General features: G+C 43.5%; 1 protein-coding gene across 1 annotated transcript in view; it reads right to left on the reverse strand.

Annotated features, from left to right (window-relative positions):
• Positions 1 to 388: 388 nt before the first annotated feature.
• Positions 389 to 22,308, reverse strand: part of NKAIN1 (sodium/potassium transporting ATPase interacting 1) — a 90,689-nt gene continuing 68,769 nt past the window's right edge. Inside the window, exons 2-7 of the mRNA XM_073666502.1 lie at positions 17,067 to 17,204; positions 12,530 to 12,610; positions 12,094 to 12,291; positions 10,496 to 10,556; positions 6,411 to 6,492; positions 389 to 4,049 (exon numbers count right to left, since the gene is read on the reverse strand). Coding sequence (XP_073522603.1) covers positions 4,040 to 4,049; positions 6,411 to 6,492; positions 10,496 to 10,556; positions 12,094 to 12,291; positions 12,530 to 12,610; positions 17,067 to 17,204 — 570 coding nt within the window. The 3' untranslated portion in view covers positions 389 to 4,039. The remainder of the gene's footprint in view (positions 4,050 to 6,410; positions 6,493 to 10,495; positions 10,557 to 12,093; positions 12,292 to 12,529; positions 12,611 to 17,066; positions 17,205 to 22,308) is intronic.

Consider the following 22,308-nt stretch of genomic DNA (forward strand, 5'->3'; position numbering starts at 1 on the left):
GTGTGCACATCCTCATCCTCTCCTATTTGGTTTCTCCTTCCTTTAACTCCTCTGTGTTCCACTCTGTTGTTTTATTTGTGTATTTTATATGGTTGGTATTTTCATTTATCCATGTCCATCTTCCCTTATTTGTCTGGTTATCGTGTTCCTATACTCTTCAGCTTCCCACTACCCTGGTTGGGTGAGGGGACAGATCACGATAGATACAGGAGCATAGCAAGGCACAAGAACCCGGCGTCTCCACCTTCAGGATTGTGCTGTATACTTTTTTTATAGATCTATTTGGTTTTTTTTTTGCAGTACACCTTGGGCGAAAAACTCAATGTGAGCCAAGCTAACACTGTGAATGACATGTATGTCAAAATGCATAAAGTAATTAAAACAGAGAAAGAATCAAAACACTGTTTAATTCAAATATACAAAAATGGACATAATCTGAGGTACATTATAAAAGAAATCCCATACATACATTAAATTAGACCAGGGTGCATTTTCTCTCATTCCTGGGAGGCAGAAGGACCTGTAAGTGTTCTATAAGGTAACATTTCTTTCCGACGATAAAATCTATGATCCTGCGTACCGAGGCCTATGGAATTATAGCACACCTTCAATCTCCACACTCATCATGTATCTGGTGTGGGAGTGTGTTTGAACTTCACATATACTAAAATGAACACAAACATTTCCTTCATACTTGTCCACGTAACATACATACAGAAGCAATGTACTGACCACTTGATGTCCATATTATGCTTATGTATGTATGTTATAGTGTTCCAACAATGGCGTGGCTGCTCGGGCCATTACATACTATTACAATCCTAATGCATTCACAGTGCAGGTGCAACACCAGTGCCAATATTCCCCATCATAAATGTTAAGGAAGCTCAACTATTGTGCTCTGCTATTTGCTCATTTTAACATTACTTTACAGACCAGTACAACTGATTACTGTTGCCTTCTTGTCATGCCTCATTTCCACCCCTGTATCATCGACAGTGCACACACTAATACCTTATGACAACATGGCTACAATGCCTGCCATGCTAAATTTCTCTTCATACAATGGTAGAAAATAATGGCTGAGAAAATAAGAACACATGGGTAGAAATGAACACATTGGATTTGTAAACTGAATATGTGCTATTGCTTTCTTGTAGAAATCGATACAAACTGTTCGTAGTTAACTTTAAAATTGTTACTTTCCTGAAGTGTTCCAACTGTGACGATGGAGTCACATACAGACCATTAAGTACCATTAAGGCTAAAAATGACATTTTTGATCCAAACTATACAGTAGTAGGTTTGCACATTGTATATATATATATATATCAAACACATAAAAAGACAGGAAGTACATAAAATATTCCCACTAATTTCCTCCCAGTGTCAGACAAATTGCCCCCTATGGGTATTGCCATGTTTTGTTTCATTGTCTGTGTTGCCTTGCTATCACCTGAGTTTGCAGAATTTAACCATTTACACCCCCATGTAAAACATGCCATTTTATTCCTTTTATCTCCTTTAACAGATTTATTTCCTTGTAATAGTGACTATTAAAAATACTTTTGACTTTATCTTGGTTACAATAAGTGCATCCTCATATTCTTTTTCCTTTCCGAGTTAAAGGGGTTGTCCACTACTTTATATGCTCACCCAATGTATTCCCCCAGGGCCCATAAGTGTTTCTCTAAATACCTTGTGGTGCCTTTTCTGCCTGTGAGCGGCGCTATCGCTGGCCGCTCACAGGCATCACATGACCCCTGGCTGCAGCCGGCTCGGACATCCGCTGATGTCACGTCAAGTTCCGGCTGCAGCATGGGGTACTCACTTCTGTGCTCCACAGTGGAGGCTGGGCTGTGGGCGGGGTTACCCCAAGCATCACACCCAGCATCCACCACGTGCTCTCCCTCTCCTCATTCACTGGGAAAGCGCGCGGTGGATGCTGGGTGTGACGCGCAGTGTAACCCCGCCCACAGCCCATCAGCCACCGCGGGGAGCATGTCACTGATGTCACGCCTCACTTGACGTGACATCAGCAGAAGAATGCAGCTGGGAGTCATGTGATGCCTGTGAGTGGCCAGCCACAGCGCCGCTCACGCTCAGAGGCAGAAAAGGCACCGCAAGGTATTTACAAAAACACTTCTGGGTCCCGGGGGGATACATTGGGGGGTTCATATAAAGTAGTGGACAACTTCTTTAACTATATTTGTTGGAGCTTGCCAAGACATTTCCTTGCCAATGTTAATAAATTCTTATAAGGATGGCATTTCTTTGACTAAGGATCATTTGTTCCTTTTTGCTATATAGATAAATGAATAAGTAGAAGAATGAGTCAGCACTGCGCACATATTTAATATAGCCTTGTAGAAGCAGGTCTCAGGGATGTATTCCACCTCTTTAAATCCCTAATGCAAAACCCACCACATTCTTTACATGCTGCCAACATGGCAGATGTTCTGAATAACCTTATCTGAATACAGTAGTTAGAATATGTCTGGAAAGACAAATTCCAAGACCTTTCTACAGTTTTCCGACTATTCTTCTAATTGAGTCTAGCCTTGTTATAGCTATTTTCCATACTCATTAGGAAAATAGCATTCTACAACCATGTCTTTTGTGATCAACCTGTATCTTTTATTAATACTCAATGACTAAATGCACTTTTGCATCTATTTTTATTTGCTCCATTGCTTCTAAAAAAGTATTTTTTTGCAAATACTTTGGATGTAAACTGAATCCTACCATTTTGTGTATACATGTTTTAGGCAGACTTATTTGTTTCTATGGTTACATACTACAAAATAAAGGAAATATGTCAACACAAAATGACTGTTCAAACCAAACACAGGAACTCTGTGCACCATCCCATCTACCGGTTGTCTTCTCTGCCCTTTCTTCCTTGACTGACAGCTCTAATTTTACAGAAACCAGAGTAGGACGAAGATAGATGTTAAACAAGTAGGCGGGAAGGTGCACTGAACTTTTTGGCCATATTAAGGAAACACCGAACATCTGTGCTTGGTATGACCAGTCATTTTGTGCTAACAGACTTCCGTTAATCCTGTTTGTTGTTGGCTCCTACAGTTCTATGTCACTTTCCTCCGTCTGCTCCCTTTTCTTGTTACAAACAGTATTAGAGGAGACACATAGGTCTACATAGGAAGGGAATATACAAAACGGTAGGATATTTTTTTAATACAAAGGTTGTTGTCATTTTAGATGCATCTAAGCGATTCCAATGGATGTAAAAGTGCAGAAATGCTTTACATGGCTCATACAGTTCTATAATAGGTGCATCAGATGGTGGTACAGACTGGACATATACTATAAAGAACAATTGGTGCTAAGACAGTTTGTATGTAAAGGAATACAGCCAAATAGTCAGCAATTATTTGAATCTGTTATTCGTGCTTCAGAAACATTCATAGGAGCTTCTCATTTGATTCTCATATAAGTGCTATGACTACATATGTTTTCATCTATAGTCTCCTGTTCTAGACAATACTACACATATTCTGAAGTTAAGTGACACTTGGTAGATGTAAATGAGTTTAGTGTGCTGATGGGTGATAGCTGGATACTTAAAATATGACAATCCCTTATTATTGACTTGTTTGGGAGGTCTTTTGTTCCTTCAGAATGGAAAAAATTAGAAAAACCTAAAAACAAAAAGTCAAAACCCCTCTTCATTCTAGCCTAAGAGTGGTCTATTTTTCGTGGGTTTTACTAACAAATAATCTTGTATTATCTACCTAATCTGTGAGGCAGATATCACTACCACTACTCTCCAATGATCAGTTATGATGGGACCATACCACTGTACTGGCAGTTTATTCCATCCATAATTAAAAACATAGTTGCGATGCTAAATGCATGCAACCAGTCCAGACACCGCTGACACATTGCTACTGCTGCGTTATGGTGTTTTAAGGCATTTTGACCACTGATCAGGAATATAAGTGGGGAAGTAAATGAGATGTGCAGAGGAGGGCTTCGACTGGGTAACGTGTAGTGAATGAAGACTGATGGAGTGGGTCTAGCCAGGCCTGCAGAAGAAAACAAAAGAAATGTTTTTAGCAAAAATACAATGTTTGCCATAGCAGCATACAATTACTAGAATGAGTTATATAACATAAGTAGAAAAGAGAGTGGTGGCTGAGCGTTGTCTTAGAGTTCATTCACACAGGCATGGAATGGCTCCGCTATATATAGCAGCCACCTTCTGCACCATTTTCTGCTGCCGGCTAAATACAGAGATTTATTCGCCTTACAAATTAATCCAACAGAAAAAGTATGGCATGCTCCACTGGACTTCATATGGAGCCATACAGGTTCAGTGCTACAGTGTATGGATCTGTATTGTAAAATGCATGAGATGAAAAGCAGGTTTGCCTAAAAAGGATCTGAGGTAGTACTGAATATGTTTGGTGTTCAATCAAAGCATACGCCCAGATTCATCAAATCATTTTCTAAAGAATTCTGGTGCATATTGCTTTGAAAAGAAACAAAATTTTTGCAGAACTTGCAGTTGCGTAAAATGTTTTAACTTTTGGCGTTTTCACACCAGCTTCTCCCAGCTATGCCAAAATGGACCGAGCTGGGGCGCGATGGGAGCATGAAGCCATGGCTCGTCTAATTCATGACAAGCTGTGGCATTACTTACGGCAGAAATCTTACAAAAGTAAGGGACTAGTGTAAGATGTGCAGCGAGGCGCACAGAGGCGCATGCCGCTCGTCAGATGCACCTCTTGATGAATCAGGAGAGTCTGACTCCACTGCGCTCCCTCATCAAGTTACAAGAAGGAAACCTTTTTCATTAGAACTGTACTTTACTAAACTTGTATTCTTTAATTTAAATGATTGATCATAGTCAAGTCTGATTGCAGCCTGTCAAGTTGAATATATATTAAACTAGCTATTGAACCCGTTCTATGCCCGGGTGGCGAGCATTTTTAATTGGTATATGGTCTCCCATGCTGGTATGTGCTGCCCCCCTCCTTGTACTTGTGCTACCCCCATCCTGTCCCCACCATCCAATCCTGGTATGCGTGGCACCCCTCACCCCCAATCCTGGTATGCGTGGCACCCCTCACCCCCAATCCTGGTATGCGTGGCACCCCTCACCCCCAATCCTGGTATGTGTGGCACCCCTCACCCCCAATCCTGGTATGCGTGGCACCCCTCACTCGCCAATCATGGTATGCCTGGCACCCCTCACCCCCAATCCTGGTATGCGTGGCACCCCTCACCCCCAATCCTGGTATGCATGACACCCCTCACCCCTATCCTGGTGTGTATGGTATCCCTCATCCTGGTATGCATGGCATCCTATCCCTCACTCCCAATCCCGGTATGCGTGGCACCTCTCACCTCCAATCCCGGTATGCGTGGCACCCCTCATCCTGGTATGTGTGGCTCCCCTCACCCCCAATCCCGGTATGCGTGGCACCCCTCACCCCCAATCCCGGTATGTGTGACACCCCTCACCCCCAATCCTGGTATGCGTGGTACCCCTCACCCCCAATCCTGGTATGCGTGGTACCCCTCACCCCCAATCCTGGTATGCGTGGTACCCCTCACCCCCAATGCTGGTATGTATGGTACCCCTCACCCCCAATCCTGGTATGTGTGGTACCCCTCACCCCCCAATCCTGGTATGTGTGGTACCCCTCATCCCCAATCCTGATATATGCATGGTCCCCTCACCCCTTTCACACTGTACACACATCCGAAAAAAATAAACAGTTATACTCACCTTTCTTCCCTGTGCTCCAGCGCTGCTGTGTCCTCTTCTGCCGGAGGCCGGGGGAGGAGTGCGGCGCCGGAACACAGCACTGTCCGGCGCCATTTTGCTGAAGACGCACTGTAAATGTGTCTTCAGTAAAATGGTGCCGGATAGCGCTATGCGCACGCGCCGGTCCGACGCCTTCACTCCGCCCCCGGTCTGCAGCGAAGAGAGGCGCCGCGGTAACGCTCCTCCCGGTCAGGTAAGTATGTAAGTATGGCGCCGGACGTCGCGGTATGCATTCAGTGTCTACACATACTGTGATCTCCGGCGCCATACACCTCCTCTTACCTGTAACAGCTGGATGCCTGCTTCTCTCTGGAGCCAGACTGCGCGTCAAGCATGCGCAGTCTATCGAGGCTTCGGACAGAAACACGCATCCCCGGTTATATTATAGATGTTACTATGGGAGTGGAGTAGTCACACTCTTATGGACCCCCACATCATCATTTTCTATAATGCTAAAGTACTTTTAGTGTAAATTGCTGCTGTATGGCTACTCCCCTTCTTTTGCTGGTGAACACGGGTGTTGTACATCACTGCTGTAGACTTATCGGATGATTAGTAACTAAGAAAAGATCTCTCTAAATATTTTGATATGAAGCATAAGCGACAGACGTACTTGTACAGGGGCTGCAACTGGAGGTGCGATGTCTTCATGGGAGCCTGATATCCGTAGGAATCATAGGAGCCAATGAAATCAACTGAATAGAAACAGAGGATATGCATTTTACATAAAAGCATATTACAACAATTTTATTTAGTACAGGTAACAGAATGGTATTGTTATGTAACTAATGTAATAAGCATTTTAAAACTGTAAGATTTCCTAACTGTACTGCACATATTATCATCTGTTTTGCTTGGAGTGTTTAATCTTTTCGCATGTTTTAAGTTATTTTGTTAGGGCACATTGTCTTCAATATTTATAGCCAAAGATCTTTTTGGTTCCTAAGTTTTGTAGATATGTACAGTTAATTATGTGTCATAGCATCCAGTATTGTAAACTCCAAGGATACAACTAAGGTCCCCTCGGGGACCAGAAATCAGATCTTGTATAGTGTAACTTATGTGAGAAGGAGGGGACAGGTATCACCCCACCCACATGCCTGATGGCTCCTCTGGTACTTGCACACACTCAGAGGGAGGAGGGACCCCACCTGATGAAGATGGCTTAGACCGTTGAAACGCGTTGTGGCAGTGGTATTGGAGGAAGAATAAAAGTCGGTTGCCATCTATTAAATTGTCCAGTATTCCTTTGGCGCTCCCTGAGACCGCTGCACCATTGTTTACTTGTGAAATATCTCCATACGGAGCCAAAGCGGCAGGAGCAGCCTGGTCTATTTGGATGTTTGAGGACCTGCGGTTATCCAGCCACCGGGTTAAACTACTGAGGACCTGCGGTGACGTAGTATCTGGTCCAGCAGGATCGTGTGACCACTTGAGGAGCACGGAGTTGCGAGGTTAACACCGACAGGACGGTATTACAAATAGAGAGAGGCGACCCGGAGCCTCATTAATCACACGCTTAATCTTGGTTGTGTAGACGTACACAACCATCACAGGTGAGTGTACTGGCACTTTTTAAATTATTTCAATAGCCCTGTGAGTCTACACATGCACCCTTTCTTTTCTTTTCGCAGAGCAAAAGTTTGGACACACCTTCTCATTTAAAGATTTTTCTGCATTTTCATGACTATGAAAATTGTACATTCACACTGAAGGCATCAAAACTATGAATTGACACATGTGGAATTATATACTTAACAAAAAAGTGTGAAGCAACTGAAAATATGTCTTATATTCTAGGTTCTTCAAAGTCGCCACCTTTTGCTTTGATGACTGCTTTGCACACTCTTGGCATTCTCTTGATGACCTTCAAGAGGTAGTCACCGGAAATGGTTTTCACTTCACAGGTGTGCCCTGTCAGGTTTAATAAGTGGAATTTCTTGCCTTATAAATGGGGTTGGGACCATCAGTTGTGTTGTGCAGAAGTCTGGTGGATACACAGCTAATAGACTGTTAGCTGATTTTTTCCTGCCATAATACAAATTCTAAGTAAAGAAAAACGAGTGGCCATCATTACTTTATGAAATGAAGGTCAGTCAGTCCAAAAAATTGGGCAAACTTTGAAAGTGTCCCCAAGTGCAGTTGCAAAAACCATCAAGCGCTACAAAGAAACTGGCTCACATGAGGACCGCCCCAGGAAAGGAAGACCAAGAGTCACCTCTGCTTCTGAGGATAAGTTTATCCGAGTCACCAGCCTCATAAATCGCAGGTTAACAGCAGCTCAGATTAGAGACCAGATTAATGCCACACAGAGTTCTAGCTGCAGACACATCTCTTCAACAACTGTTAAGAGGAGACTTTGTGCAGCAGGCCTTCATGGTAAAATAGCTGCTAGGAAACCACTGCTAAGGACAGGCAACAAGCAGAAGAAACTTATTTGGGCTAAAGAACACAAGGAATGGACATTAGACCAGTGGAAATCTGTGCTTTGGTCTGATGAGTCCAAATTTGAGATCTTTGGTTCCAACCACCGTGTCTTTGTGCGATGCAGAAAAAGTGAACGGATGGACTCTACATGCCTGGTTCCCACCGTGAAGCATGGAGGAGGAGGTGTGATGGTGTGGGGGTGCTTTGCTGGTGATACTGTTGGGGATTTATTCAAAATTGAAGGCATACTGAACCAGCATGGCTACCACAGCATCTTGCAGCGGCATGCTATTCCATCCGGTTTGCGTTTAGTTGGACCATCATTTATTTTTCAACAGGACAATGACCCCAAACACACCTCCAGGCTGTGTAAGGGCTATTTGACCAAGAAGGAGAGTGATGGGGTGCTACATCAGATGACCTGGCCTCCACAGTCACCAGACCTGAACCCAATCGAGATGGTTTGGGATGAGCTGGACCGCAGAGTGAAGGCAAAAGAGCCAACAAGTGCTAAGCATCTCTGGGAACTCCTTCAAGATTGTTGGAAGACTATTTCCGGTGCCTACCTCTTGAAGCTCATCAAGAGAATGCCAAGAGTGTGCAAAGCAGTCATCAAAGCAAAAGGTGGCCACTTTGAAGAACCTAGAATATAAGACATATTTTCAGTTGTTTCACACTTTTTTGTTAAGTATATAATTCCACATGTGTTAATTCATAGTCTTGATGCCTTCAGTGTGAATGTACAATTTTCATAGTCATGAAAATACAGAAAAATCTTTAAATGAGAAGGTGTGTCCAAATTTTTGGTCTGTACTGTATGTGAACAAGTGTGTGTCATGTACGTGATGTGTATATAATGTACTGTAGTTTCATTTGTTCACTTTATGCAAGTATAATTTATAAGCGGTATGACAGAATTTTGAATGCACTGTATGGCAGTATTATTTAAATAAGATATGGCAGTGTTGGACTAGGGGGCCAAGGGTCCAACAATGACATTGACTCTGGGAGCCCACTGTTCAACTGCATACAAATATTACATTATACTCCTTCTCAATTTTACATATTTCTTATAGATTAATAAACTGGATATTTTGACAAATGGATGATTAGATGAGCCTATGTCTGTACATATTGAATCAAGTCTATTGTGCCAACTACTGCTAATATAGGTGTGTAAAGGCCCACTCCTGCACATGGGCCCACCTGGAATTCACCTGTTTCATAGTGGGCCAGTTCAAGCCTGATATATGGTGGTATCGTCTATACTATGTATGTGTTATGCGCTAATGCAGAAAGACTCAACAAGACTGGGACCAAACTAGCAAAGGCGCAGCCACAGATGCACTTGGTGCAAGCTGCCCAGCTAGGCGAGCTCTTGATGGCCAGTAATACTTTTTACCCAGCTCCCAGTAATGGAAGGGGGACTTTGGCAGAGCCCTTCCCAGGCCTACTGTCATTGGTCAGCTGGTGTCTAGTAATGCGACCGGTGCTTAGTCAAGAACCAGGTGGGTATTACTGCAAGAACCCCTAGGAAGAATGAAGAGGGAAGGAGAAGACCCCTAAGAAAAACCCAGGAAAGATAACAACCAATAATGCTACCACCACAGCACACAGGAATTGCAATAAACAGCAAAGGACTGAGCAGGGAATAGGGTTAAAGCCCCCCTAATGCTGAAGAGAATGATCAGGTGTTGAATATCTCCCAATCACTCCCAGACAACCACTCCCTGCTAACCCGCACAGCAGAATGAACACAATCCCATCATTGCCTAGTGCCAGATACAGCAGCATCCTGCGTTGCCTGGCAACCGGGAAACACTGTGTCCCAGTGAAATCAATGTGAGACAGGGCATCCCCCGTCCCCACACATCCTACTACTCCAGAACGCAATACTCCATAAGATTGTGACGGTTTCCCTGCACGCGTAGAAGCTCTGACCCCAGGGTCAAGACAATGGGGGCGCCTGCGACCGGAGTATCGTAGCACCGGACCTGCTCCATTCCCAGATGAGAGTACAGATCCACAGTTCCTACCAGTATGTCTGTACAATCTATGCATTTTATGATGGCTTTATTTAGGCATAATATGGCTTTTGAACAGAAAGATGACCACTATTCATTGTTGGCTGTGATCCCAATCTTTTTACTGATATAAACTGCTTTTGTGTATGAAATTATCACATTCTAATATTTTCCCTCATTTGTTCCAATTGGACAATTTGACACCTCTTCTTATATATTATGAAGGAACCTTATGAATAATACTCACAGCTGTCTTCTTCATCCATGAAAACTTTGCTGACATAACAGGCATACACAAAGCCAAAGAGCTGTGAGTGGGCAGAAAAAGGAAAGAAAAGTAATGGAATATAAATATAGGGGACAAATATTTTCAAATGTAGAATTATCTATTAAATATTCAATTCATGAACTGAAAAGCTATCTGTGAACATTATAAAGTGCTTTGTTTTATGTTTGTAATCTAAGTATCTGCTATATTAAATCATATGTCTGGGTACAATGCGTTTCGGATGACAAATCGGAGGCAGGGTCCCCGTAGCCTCTGCGCCTTGCTCTCCTTAGAATGACAGGTCTCTTACTATGTGTGTGTATAAGGAGAGACCTGTCAGGGTAGCCGAATAGGAAGGGGAAAAGTCGCCAGGAACAAGCCTCTTGGACTAGTCATCTGAGACACATAGACCTCGGACAGCTTTTTAAAGAATGCTATCTCTGAAATGCCACATTGGTGGATGCTTCATGCTGCTCGTGGTTAGTACACCATGAATTTCCATTATACCATACATGGCAGATTTACTGACAAACAACAAGGACATTCTGTGAAGTCTTAATGTGGAAATTGAGTGAAGCATTTAATGGGTGCAATAATCACTAACTAGATTAATTCATCTACCAGATGCCTATTTATATTGACAAATTTGTTTTAAATGTTTTGCATATCTTGGATTTTTTTATATCATAGTAATTGTATAACTATAAGCAGCTATATGATGGACACCGAAAACCACTGACACATTTATGAATAGTTGTATTTCCTGACTTGTTATAGATTTGGGGCCCCTCGTTAGCTGTAAGCACAGATTCTATAGAATAGCCGTTATAGCGCCAAGGCTTTCTTACTGTATAAAGCACATTGATCTCCTCTACACATGACAAATGCCAGTCTGATCATTGAATGTGCTTCTTCATAACCAACCTAACGCCCATTCTGAGAACAATGCTCAGACGACCTCATACGTATCCAATTGTGCATGACACATGTTGTCATATTAGCACCTGGCAGTCCACCAAGATCAAGGACTGTCCACCGGGTCACTAGCATTATTTGATAGGCATGTACTGTCTATCAATGACAGATACTTTCTAGCTATTCCCTAAGTGCTGTCATTTATACTAATACCAATGTTTTTGTACTTGTAGCTATTTTTATTTGTTGCTTGCATTTCACATATTGATCACATGCACAGTCAGCTGTTCTCTTCATCACAGATAATAACTATTTTATGGTTTTAATCAAATGAATTGAACTCTTAATTATCTTTAAAAGGCTTTCATTGCATACACAATTATAACCCTCAGTTCCTTTTACGGCTGATTTTTATACAAAAGCAATGAGAGTTCATGTCGTCAGCTTTTGTCTTTGGCACTGTTGCTTGACAGGGTACAGGAATCAAAAAATGGTAAGGCAGTGGTAACAATTTTCTTTCATTTACATCCCTCTTGGACACAAGCAGATACTACAGAATGATAATTATGGTGGTTGGGAAATCAGCAGCAATTTTAGTCAAGTCCATAATTAATAATGTTGACCTTCAAAGCTAGAACTCTCGTGTTTTCATTCATACTCACCGCCAAAAAGATCTGTAGTGCACTGCTCAGAGCTTCAATGTAAGGATAGTCGAGAAGACAGCCGGTCACTGTGACTATGTGATGATCAGCCAGTGACAGTGGCGGTGTACGAACAGGTGTCACAAGGCAGCCTGGTCCATTCTCCATCCACCATGACCGATGCAGGGAGGTGTTAAAATTCATTATCAGGTCCCTGTGCTGGATACATCAAAAACAAGAATTTCTCTTATTTACACAGTATTCTGTTTTATAGCAGAGCCGGATAGAGTATTTAGAGCCAAATATGATATAAGATGCCATACTGGGCATGGCTCTTGGAAAGGTTTTTATGATCTCACAGGATGGGATCCATTGGTGGTTAACCAAGTTACATCAAATTTAGAAAAACTCTATATGGCAATAACAGCATGTAATGTCATGGTAGATAATGTCTCACCTGTGATAAATGGCCCACTTCCAGGTAAAAACAGATTATAAAGGCATTCCACGCCACCCATAATGCTAGCCACACAGAATACTGAATGAAAATAGAACAGACAGAATATAAATGGAAATGTGATAATTACAACCAGTCTAAAGCAGGCTAACAGTTAAAATATCCACTATTCCACATTTTTCTCCTGCCGTCTACCATAATCTGACCTGTGTAAACTTCTTACCCTATATTAGTGATGCTGCACTTCTATTAAACTGCCTAGAAGTGAGGATATGAGACAACATGTGGCAGTGGCTATGCTGTGGTCACATGCAATACAAAGCAATGGCCTGTGGCTGACCAATGCACTCTTGTCCCCAGTTGTTACCGTATTTTTCAGACCATAACACGCACTTTTTTCCCCCAAAATTTGGGAGGAAAATGGGGGGTGCGTCTTATGGTTCGAACGTAGATAGTTGCGGTACCTGAAAATTGCAGTGGTAGTACAGCAGGATCGCAGGGCCCTCCGTTCCCTCCCCCCTTCAGGAACCCGGCAGTGGTGGCGGTGGCAGCAGAGGAGGAGGAGGTGAGATGCTGCGGACTGGTGTCTGGTTGGGGGCCAGTGAGCGGCGCGGGTTTCCGGTGTGCGCGGCCATCTTCTTGAAGCTGTGATCTACTGGAAAATGGCCGCCGACCCGGCGCATGGGCAGACTTGTAGCTCGGGAGGCCATTTTCCTATAGATCACAGCTTCAGGAAGATGGCCGCACAGAAAGACGCGCATGCAGCTCTGCCACGTCACTCACTGGCCCCGGCCTGCAGCCAGACACCGGCCCCAGTTCTGGTCCCCAGGCGGGCCCCAGCACGCAGCCAGATTCCGGTCCTGGCCCCCAGGCAGGCCCCGGCACACAGCCAGACACTGGCACGCAGCCAGAGACTGGCCCTGATGCCGGCCGCCAGACACCGACCCCAGCTGCCAGCCAGGCACCGGGCCCCAGCCAGGCTCCAGGCCCCTAGCTAGGCCTCCAGTCAGGCACCAGGCCTCAGCAAGGCCCCAGGCCCCCAGCCAGGCACTGGCCCCCAGCCAGGGACCGGGCCTCAGCCATCTTACCTCTTCTGCTGCCAGGTTACTGAGGGAGGGAACGGAGGGCCCTGCAATCCTGCTCCACCACCACCGCAACTCCCCACTGCTGGAGCACCAGCTTCCTGAAGGACACTGCCTCCTGAGACCCTCGCTCCACCACCCCCAGGTAAGATACCGTACCTATTCCGACTATAAGATGGACCCCCATCTTATAAAAATATTTTTTTCCTATATTCTACCCCAAAAATTGGGGTGCATCTTATGGTGCGGTGCGTCTTAGACTCAGAAAAATACGGTAGTTGCATGTTCCCCGACACGTACAGTAGTGTTCAAAATAATAGCAGTGTGTTCAAAAACATGAGTTAAGCTAGTTTTTATTTCCAACATTGGGAACATTGCACACTGTTTTCTAATTCAAAACATGAAGAGAAATGTATATAATTTTTAACTACTTTACAGAAAATAACAAAAAAAATAACATTGGGCTGTTCAAAAAATAGCAGTGTCTGCATTTGTCTTTACAAACTCACAATACCTATCCTTTTTTTAGGATTTGCCATTCCTGTGAATCACTAACCTAATATTTACCTGTATACCCAATAGTTTTTTAAAATGGCTTCACATCTATGTTGCATATGTAGCGCCCCGAGGGTTCGGCCGCTACAGGGGTATTGCACCTCTGCCAGAGGTGTGGTATTCCACTCCGGGTAAGGATGGAGTATGGATCAAGACTCAGTTAGCTGCATACAGCACACACACCCCATTTCCGAGGGACAGCTCAACGGTGCTCCCACTAGACAGAAGTGCAGGCACGACCGACTATGTCCCTGTCTGGAGTGGGGAGGGGGGTGGAATACCCAGTGCTGTAGGGGCAGATAGGGGTTGGTTCCTGAGCGTAGGAAGGAGCCCATTGGTTGCTGGTCACCTGGGCTCATGGTCAGAGGGAGGTATAAAAGGTGGGCACCATCTTAGCTCTGGGAGAAGTGAAGTTCTGTCCAGAGAGGAGGAGACAGGGAGTAGAGGCTCTGTAGGAGCTCTACTCCAGGAGGGCCTAGTGAGAGGCCGAGGAGGAGGTGAAGGGGAGCTGTGGTGTCACCTCAGCCCAGCTCCATGAGAAGGGAGGAGAAGAAGGAACAGGAAAGAAGGAGGAGAGACAGAGAAACAGAAGGGCTCAGGAACAAGAAGGAAGACGGGACCCTAAGAACCCACGAGAATACAGGGTGAAGGGTCAGGCAGATTAAGGGTACCGGATTCCAAGTTGGTGGAGGAGAAACTACCCTCAGCCAAAGACCGGACGTCGTGATCATTTATTGGTGCGACACCTCATTAAACCTGCTAGGAAGGCACCATATAGGACAGCAGAGAACGGGGCCCACGTTTAACCGCACAAGTCCGCGGTAGCTGGACAAAAGTGGGTCATTGGTGAGGCAGGCCAGAGAAAGGAAAGAAGGGGGTCCTGTGCCATATTCCTGAGGTGCCTGGGAGTTGACCGAGCCCCTCACCTGGTGGACGCAGCACGGCTCGGGCAGTCATTGCCAGCTGAAGTGACTTGGATATTAACCGTGAGTAAAGACCCTGGACTGCAGTACATTGTCTGTGTGCTTTTTCGCTCCTCCGGCACTACCGGTACTGGGACTCTCACCACCATCACTCCCACCATCCACTACACTGCCCTGGGGCTGCACTCTTCCCGTGGGGAGTCACACCACCTCAGCTGCATACACCATCAGCCCCAGCGGTCTGCCCTGCAGCGGCGGTTCCTAGTGACCGCGAATCCACGGGTGGCGTAGTCGGACATTATCTAAAACATCTAAAAGACTGCCACTGGTCTGACCACCCTGAGCCACGGGACCAGGTCGCCACCACTACCCCCATCGTCTCCCCATTGCCCGGTTCTGAGTGCCCCACGGCCCAGGGGGCGAGTCACATAGAGTTAACCAACTTCTGGCACCTGTCAACTTTTATTCCAGCCCAGGATGCTTTGACTACGTCTCACAATTGTTTGCATTTGTTGGCTTTGCCTCAGAAACGGCATTTTTGATGTCACTCACAAGTGTTTTACCGGATTAAGGTCCGGGAATGGGGCTGGCCACTCCATACCCTCAATTTTGTTGGACTGGAACCAAGATTTTGCCCCTTTTCTGGTTAGTTTCTGGTCGTTGTCTTCTTGAAACACCCATTTCAAGGGCATATCCTCTTCAGCATAAGGCAACATGACCTTTTCAAGTATTTTAATATATGCAAACTGGTCGATGATCCCTGGTATGCGGTAACTAGGTCTGGCACCATAGTAAGAGAAACATGCCCATATCATGATGCTTGCACCACCATGCTTCACTGTCTTCAGAGTGTACTATGTCTTGAATGCAGAGTTTAGGGGTCGTCTGACGAACTGTCTGCGGCCCTTGGACTCAAAAAGAACAATTTTACTTTCATCAGTTCACAAAATGTTTCTCCATTTCTCTTTTGGCCAGTTGATGTGTTCTTTGGCAAATTGTATCCGCTTAAGTACATGTCTTTTTTAACAGTAAGACTTTGCGGGGACTTCTTGCTTAGAGATTAGCTTCACACAGGCGTCTTCTAACTGTCACAGTACCCACAGTCTTTGATCATCCTGGAGCTGATCATTGGCTGAGTCTTTGTCATTCTGGCTATTCTTCGATCCATTCGAATGGTAGTCTTCCATTTTCTTCCTCGTATCTCTGGTTTTGCTTTCCATTTTAAAACATTGGAGATCATTTTAGCTGAACAGCCTATCATTGTCTGCACGTCTTTATAAGTTTTACCCTCTCCAATCAACTTTTTAATCAAAGTACGCTGTTCTTCTGGACAATGTCTCGAACGACCCATATTTCTCAGGCTTTCAAGGAGAATTGAATGTACAACATGTGCAGTCTTCACCTTAAATAAGGGGCACCTGATTCACACCCGTTTCTTCACAGAATGATTGTCCTCACTAATTGACCTCCACATTGCTATTATTTTGAACACACCCCCTTTCAATTAATTATTCAAATACACAGACTCAAATATGCAGATCATGAATGTGGAGTCTGTTGGTTTTAGAATCTACTGTCTGCACCAACTGGTAAATTGTTTGACATGTGGTAATATAATTTATACCAAAAACAGTGATTAATCTGGTTAGTCATATTGGACTGCTATTATTTTGAACACTACTGTAAGTACATCAAATAAGGTGATATAGGACTGGCAACTCTACAACACAAACTATAGCTGGCCTATAATCAGAATATTTAGGATTTAAAGGGATTAGGACTATATGAGAACTTTGCTCATGCATTTATTATACTATATGTATGCTTTGTAATCTGCTCTATTTGGTTGAAAAACTAGAATGTTGATTTCAGCCTGCACAGGCTGTATAGGTACAGAGTAAGTTTATGATCAAGTATCCTCTACAATCGTGATGGATCTTTGGCTAAAATCTTTTCACAAGTAACCCTATTACTTACCAAAATCAAGTATCTAGATCTGTAATGTAAAGTGCCGAATATCCCCAAGATGACAGCCATAATGTGGAGGAAATTGGCTAATATTGGAGCCCACTGGTAGCCGAGGAAGTCAAATATTTGCCTCTGTAGAGCAGCTGCCTGTCATAATGTAATACAAAAATCCATGAGATAAATGGTCAGTCTCTCAGGGTTGTAAAGTGGCCAAACATTATGATTTGATGGACTAAAGGGAACAAAGTGACCTAATGATGATTCACAATTTAGCAATCTATTCAATATTTATGGGGCCTTTTCACTGCCTTTAAAAATACCATTGAGTGAGGAAAACGGCACAGCCTGTAGATTATGCTGCAAAAGTACAGGGAACAAGAGGGTTAAATCAATTCTACCAATTATATTGAAGAGGCATAAGAATAATTAAAAAGCTTTTAACCTCAGAAGCTTGCAGTTTTCATTGGATTATTGAACAGAAAATATTCAAACACCAGAATGCACTCAGGTATTATTGCACAGAGACGCATACAGGGCATTTCAAAAGTATTCATACCCTCCATTCACTTAATAATGATACACTGAAATATTGGATCTCAAAGAACATTTCATGTTACATTTACACTGTATGTATAATGTCAGATAGTCATTTGACATATCGAAGGACCATATAGGCGGGTTTTAGAAGATTATGAGCAACAGCATCAATATTTTCTGAATTCCTCTTCCTTCCTTTAAATATTATCAAAGTCAAGAGAATTGGTAGGCTAATATAGAAAAGTTCTAGGCTGAGTGATGTTTAAAGGGCATTCCAACCGAAGACCTTTCTGGTTTTAAGGGGTTGTTTTAATAGCTCCAATTTGCGGCATCAGGTAAATTCTATACGGTACTTATCTTCAGCGCGTTGATGAGAGGATCGGCACTCGTCCGGGAGGTTAGTATTCTGCTTATGTATTTGTGCTGCACAGTGGAGCTAGGGTTCACTCACTTCTGAGTGTTAAAAATTGCTCCAATGTTCATCCTGAAAAGTTGTGTATTAACTCTAGAACGCATGACCATAAAAATCTACTTTTTCACACACCTGGGGCCTTTTAGGCCCGTGTGCAAATAACATGGAATAACTCAAACTCAAATGACAAACAACTATATACATGAAGAGTACCTAGAGTTTCAAAATTCTAACTAAAGTAATCTTGCAGAAAATAGAAAGCAATTAACAGGGCGGGCCTGCGAGGCCCCAGGTATGCGTTCTAGGGTTAAACAAAGCAATAGGAGGCACAGCGAAATATAAAAGGGGTGCTACAGGCAGCCTATGTAATGTACATGGTATAAAGAGGGAGAGAAAGCCACAGGTACAAAAAGCCGGGCACACTCAGATACTTGTATTGCAAAAATATAATATTTTATTAAACAAGGATTCGACAAAGACCAATAAATCACACAAAAAAACATTAAAAACATTTAAAAAAGATGAGAACCCATGCAAGGGTATTGTATCCCAAACATGCACAAACAGGTACTTGGTAATTTCTGATGTCAATAATCATTTAGAATTTTAGATTAAAAAAAGATATATACAGTGCCTACAAGTAGTATTCAACCCCCTGCAGATTTAGCTGGTTGACACACGCGGAATTAACTTGGCATTGTGACATTTGTACTGTAGATCAGCCTGGAAGTGGGAAATGCACTGCAGCAAATTTTTTTTTGTTTTGTTTTGTTTGTTTTTTTTTAAAACGTTAAAAGTTAATTCAGAGTGTCATTTATTATTCAACCCCTCAAACCACAAGAATTCTGTTTGGTCCCCCTAAAGTATTAAGAAGTAGTTCAGGCACCAAGAATAATGAGCTTCACATGTGTGGATTAAAGATCTCTTTTGCCAGCCTTTTCTGACTATTTAAGACCCTCCCCAAACTTGTGAACAGCACTCAGACATGGTTAACATGGGAAAGACAAAGGAGCATTCCAAGGCCATCAGAGACAAGATCGTGGAGGGTCACAACGCTGGCAAGGGGTACAAAACCCTTTCCAAGGAGTTGGGCCTACCTGTCTCCACTGTTGGGAGCATCATCCGTAAGTGGAAGGCTTATGGAACTACTGTTAGCCTTCCACGGCCAGGACAGCCTTTGAAAGTGTCCTCCCGTGCCGAGGCCAGGCTTGTCCGAAGAGTCAAGGCTAACCCAAGGACAACAAGGAAGGAGCTCCGGGAAGATCTCATGGCAGTGGGGACATTGGTTTCAGTCAATACCATAAGTAACGTACTCCACCGCAATGGTCTCCGTTCCAGACGAGCCCATAAGGTACCTTTACTTTCAAAGCGTCATGTCAAGGCTCGTCTACAGTTTGCTCATGATCACTTGGAGGACTCTGAGACAGACTGGTTCAAGGTTCTATGGTCTGATGAGACCAAGATCGAAATCTTTGGTGCCAACCACACACGTGACGTTTGGAGACTGGATGGCACTGCATACGACCCCAAGAATACCATCCCTACAGTCAAGCATGGTGGTGGCAGCATCATGCTGTGGGGCTGTTTCTCTGCCAAGGGGCCTGGCCATCTGGTCCGCATCCATGGGAAGATGGATAGCACGGCCTACCTGGAGATTTTGGCCAAGAACCTCCGCTCCTCCATCAAGGATCTTAAGATGGGTCGTAATTTCATCTTCCAACAAGACAACGACCCAAAGCACACAGCCAAGAAAACCAAGGCCTGGTTCAAGAGGGAAAAAGTCAAGGTGTTGGAGTGGCCTAGTCAGTCTCCTGACCTTAACCCAATTGAAAACTTGTGGAAGGAGCTCAAGAATAAAGTCCACATGAGACACCCAAAGAACCTAGATAACTTGGAGAAGATCTGCATGGAGGAGTGGGCCAAGATAACTCCACAGACCTGTGCCGGCCTGATCAGGTCTTATAAAAGACGATTATTAGCTGTAATTGCAAACAAGGGTTATTCCACAAAATATTAAACATAGGGGTTGTATAATAATTGACCCACACTTTTATGTTTAAAATTTAATAAAATTCAACTGAGCAACATAACTTTTTGGTTTGTAAGATTTATGCTTCTGTTCATAAAACCTACTCTCGTTTGCAGTTTGAAGGCTCTAACTTATTTGCATCTTATCAAACCAGCTAAATCTGCAGGGGGTTGAATACTACTTGTAGGCACTGTATATATATATATATATATATATATATATATATATACACACTACTGACCATAAAGTAAATCATTAATAGCCCAATGTGCAAATATTCATGATTATAAGGTGCAATAATATATGACTATAAAATGCAATAGTATATAAGATATGGGTAAAATGCAATATGCATGAGTATTATTGAGGAGTCAAAGTAAGGGATGCTTGCTAGAGCCACCTAATCATCCTGACCATAGATATAATCCTCAACAACCCAATATGCAAACATTTGTAATTATGAGATGCAATAGTATATAAAAGATGAGCAAACTGCAATATAATATATATAAGTACTATTGAGAGGTCAGAGTCAGCATACCTGCTGTGGTCACCCAACGCGTGTCGCTGCCCACTAGCAGCTTCATCAGGGGTAATTCCATAGTGTGACACCTGGTCTAGATATAGGAGGCTCAGGGGGGAAAGTATCAGCTGAGGCAGATTGATTAATATACTAGAGTTATCCTCATTTGAATCCCAGGTGGACACATGCATAGGCCGTCATAATAATGGCAGCCGATGCATGTGTCCTAAAGATACATTGCGTGCGTCTCTCCGCAATAATTGTGGAGCGCAAAGCGCTTCGTTTCCGGCCGGGTGCTCTCATGTAACGTCACTTCCGGTCCGGCTTGATCACATGTGCTCCACCTAAAGTAACGGTGAAACGCAAACAACGTCACTTCCTGTCGGAAGGGACGTGAAGCTAAACTAAAATGGTATGCATTCCAATAATGTGGAACGCAAGCTTCCACTTTGTTAAAGGATCAAGATAGGTATATACAAAATGCGCTGCGCAAGGGAAGAATGGGGGAAGGAAAGAGGGGAAAAAGGGGGGGAGGAAAGGTGGGGAGCAGGTAAGACACGTACACACAGAGATATGAAGAGAACAATTGTAAGCAAAGTAATGAAAACACGAAGTGGTCACCCACAACCTCAAAAGGAGAAGAGGGAACATACTAACACCCATAAATATACTGCCAATGTGGAAGAGGATGATCATCCATAAAAATGGATAGGGCCCAAAAATTCAAAGACCACAGCATGGTCAAGAAAGGGAGGAGATTATACACGGGAACCATCAGACTAAAAGGACAATATAGAGATGTAATACAGTGTCACCCTCATACATTGGCCTAAATATGGTTATTTTATTAGAAAACCTGTAAAAGAATGGTCTTCATTGATACCATTGGGTGCCATGGAGTCCAAGGTGTAAATCCACCTTGACTCCATTTTTAAAAGTTGATTGGAATGATCACTACACCGTGGATTAGGCTGTATCTTCTTAAGGCCAACCACACGTAATCCACGAGGTGTGCCACCATGGTTATTAAGGAAATGTGCTGCCACTGTGGAGATTCTTTTTTCCTTTTTGTAGATCCTGGTTGGCTAAATTAATATTAGAGATGTGTTTTTGAATTCTCTTGCGTAGTTCCTGACTCGTTTGCCCTACATAAACCATGGGACACGGGCACGTTAATGCATAGATCACATATTGAGTCTTACAGTTTATGTAATTTTTAAGATGTGTAGTTATTTGGTCAGGAGGATTAGTGAACACCTTAGTAGGCGGCATGAAGGGGCAATTCGAGCACCCGCCACAGGGATAAGAACCCCTGAGACGTATGCCCGAGGAAGTCGCTATGGTTGGTCGTCTATAGTGACTCCTAACCAGTTTATCAGCCAAATTGGGAGCTCGTTTGGCTGTAAGAAGTGGTCTCTCAGAAATGATTTTTGATAAACGATGGTCAGTAGTAAGTGTGCTCCAATGTCGTTGGAGTACTTGATTGACTCGAGACCATTGGTTATTAAAAGTAGTAATAAATCTTATGCGGTTATCACTATCACGTACAACAGGGTTTAACAGAGAATCATGTCATCTAGTAGAGACCTTAAGTGGAGCCTTAGTGATTACCAATCGAAGAAAACCACGTTGTCTAAACCGAGTAGTCTAGTTATTCTCCTCCGCTTTAAAAGAGTCTGGACATGAGCAGTTTCTCTTAGCCCTTGTGAATTGGCCAACCGGAATTCCATCTTTCAAAGACTTGGGATGA

This window comes from Phyllobates terribilis, unplaced genomic scaffold (genome assembly GCF_046119375.1).
Source record: "Phyllobates terribilis strain yellow unplaced genomic scaffold, ASM4611937v1 Scaffold_2__4_contigs__length_985480577, whole genome shotgun sequence".
In the NCBI taxonomy this organism is placed as follows: domain Eukaryota; kingdom Metazoa; phylum Chordata; class Amphibia; order Anura; family Dendrobatidae; genus Phyllobates; species Phyllobates terribilis.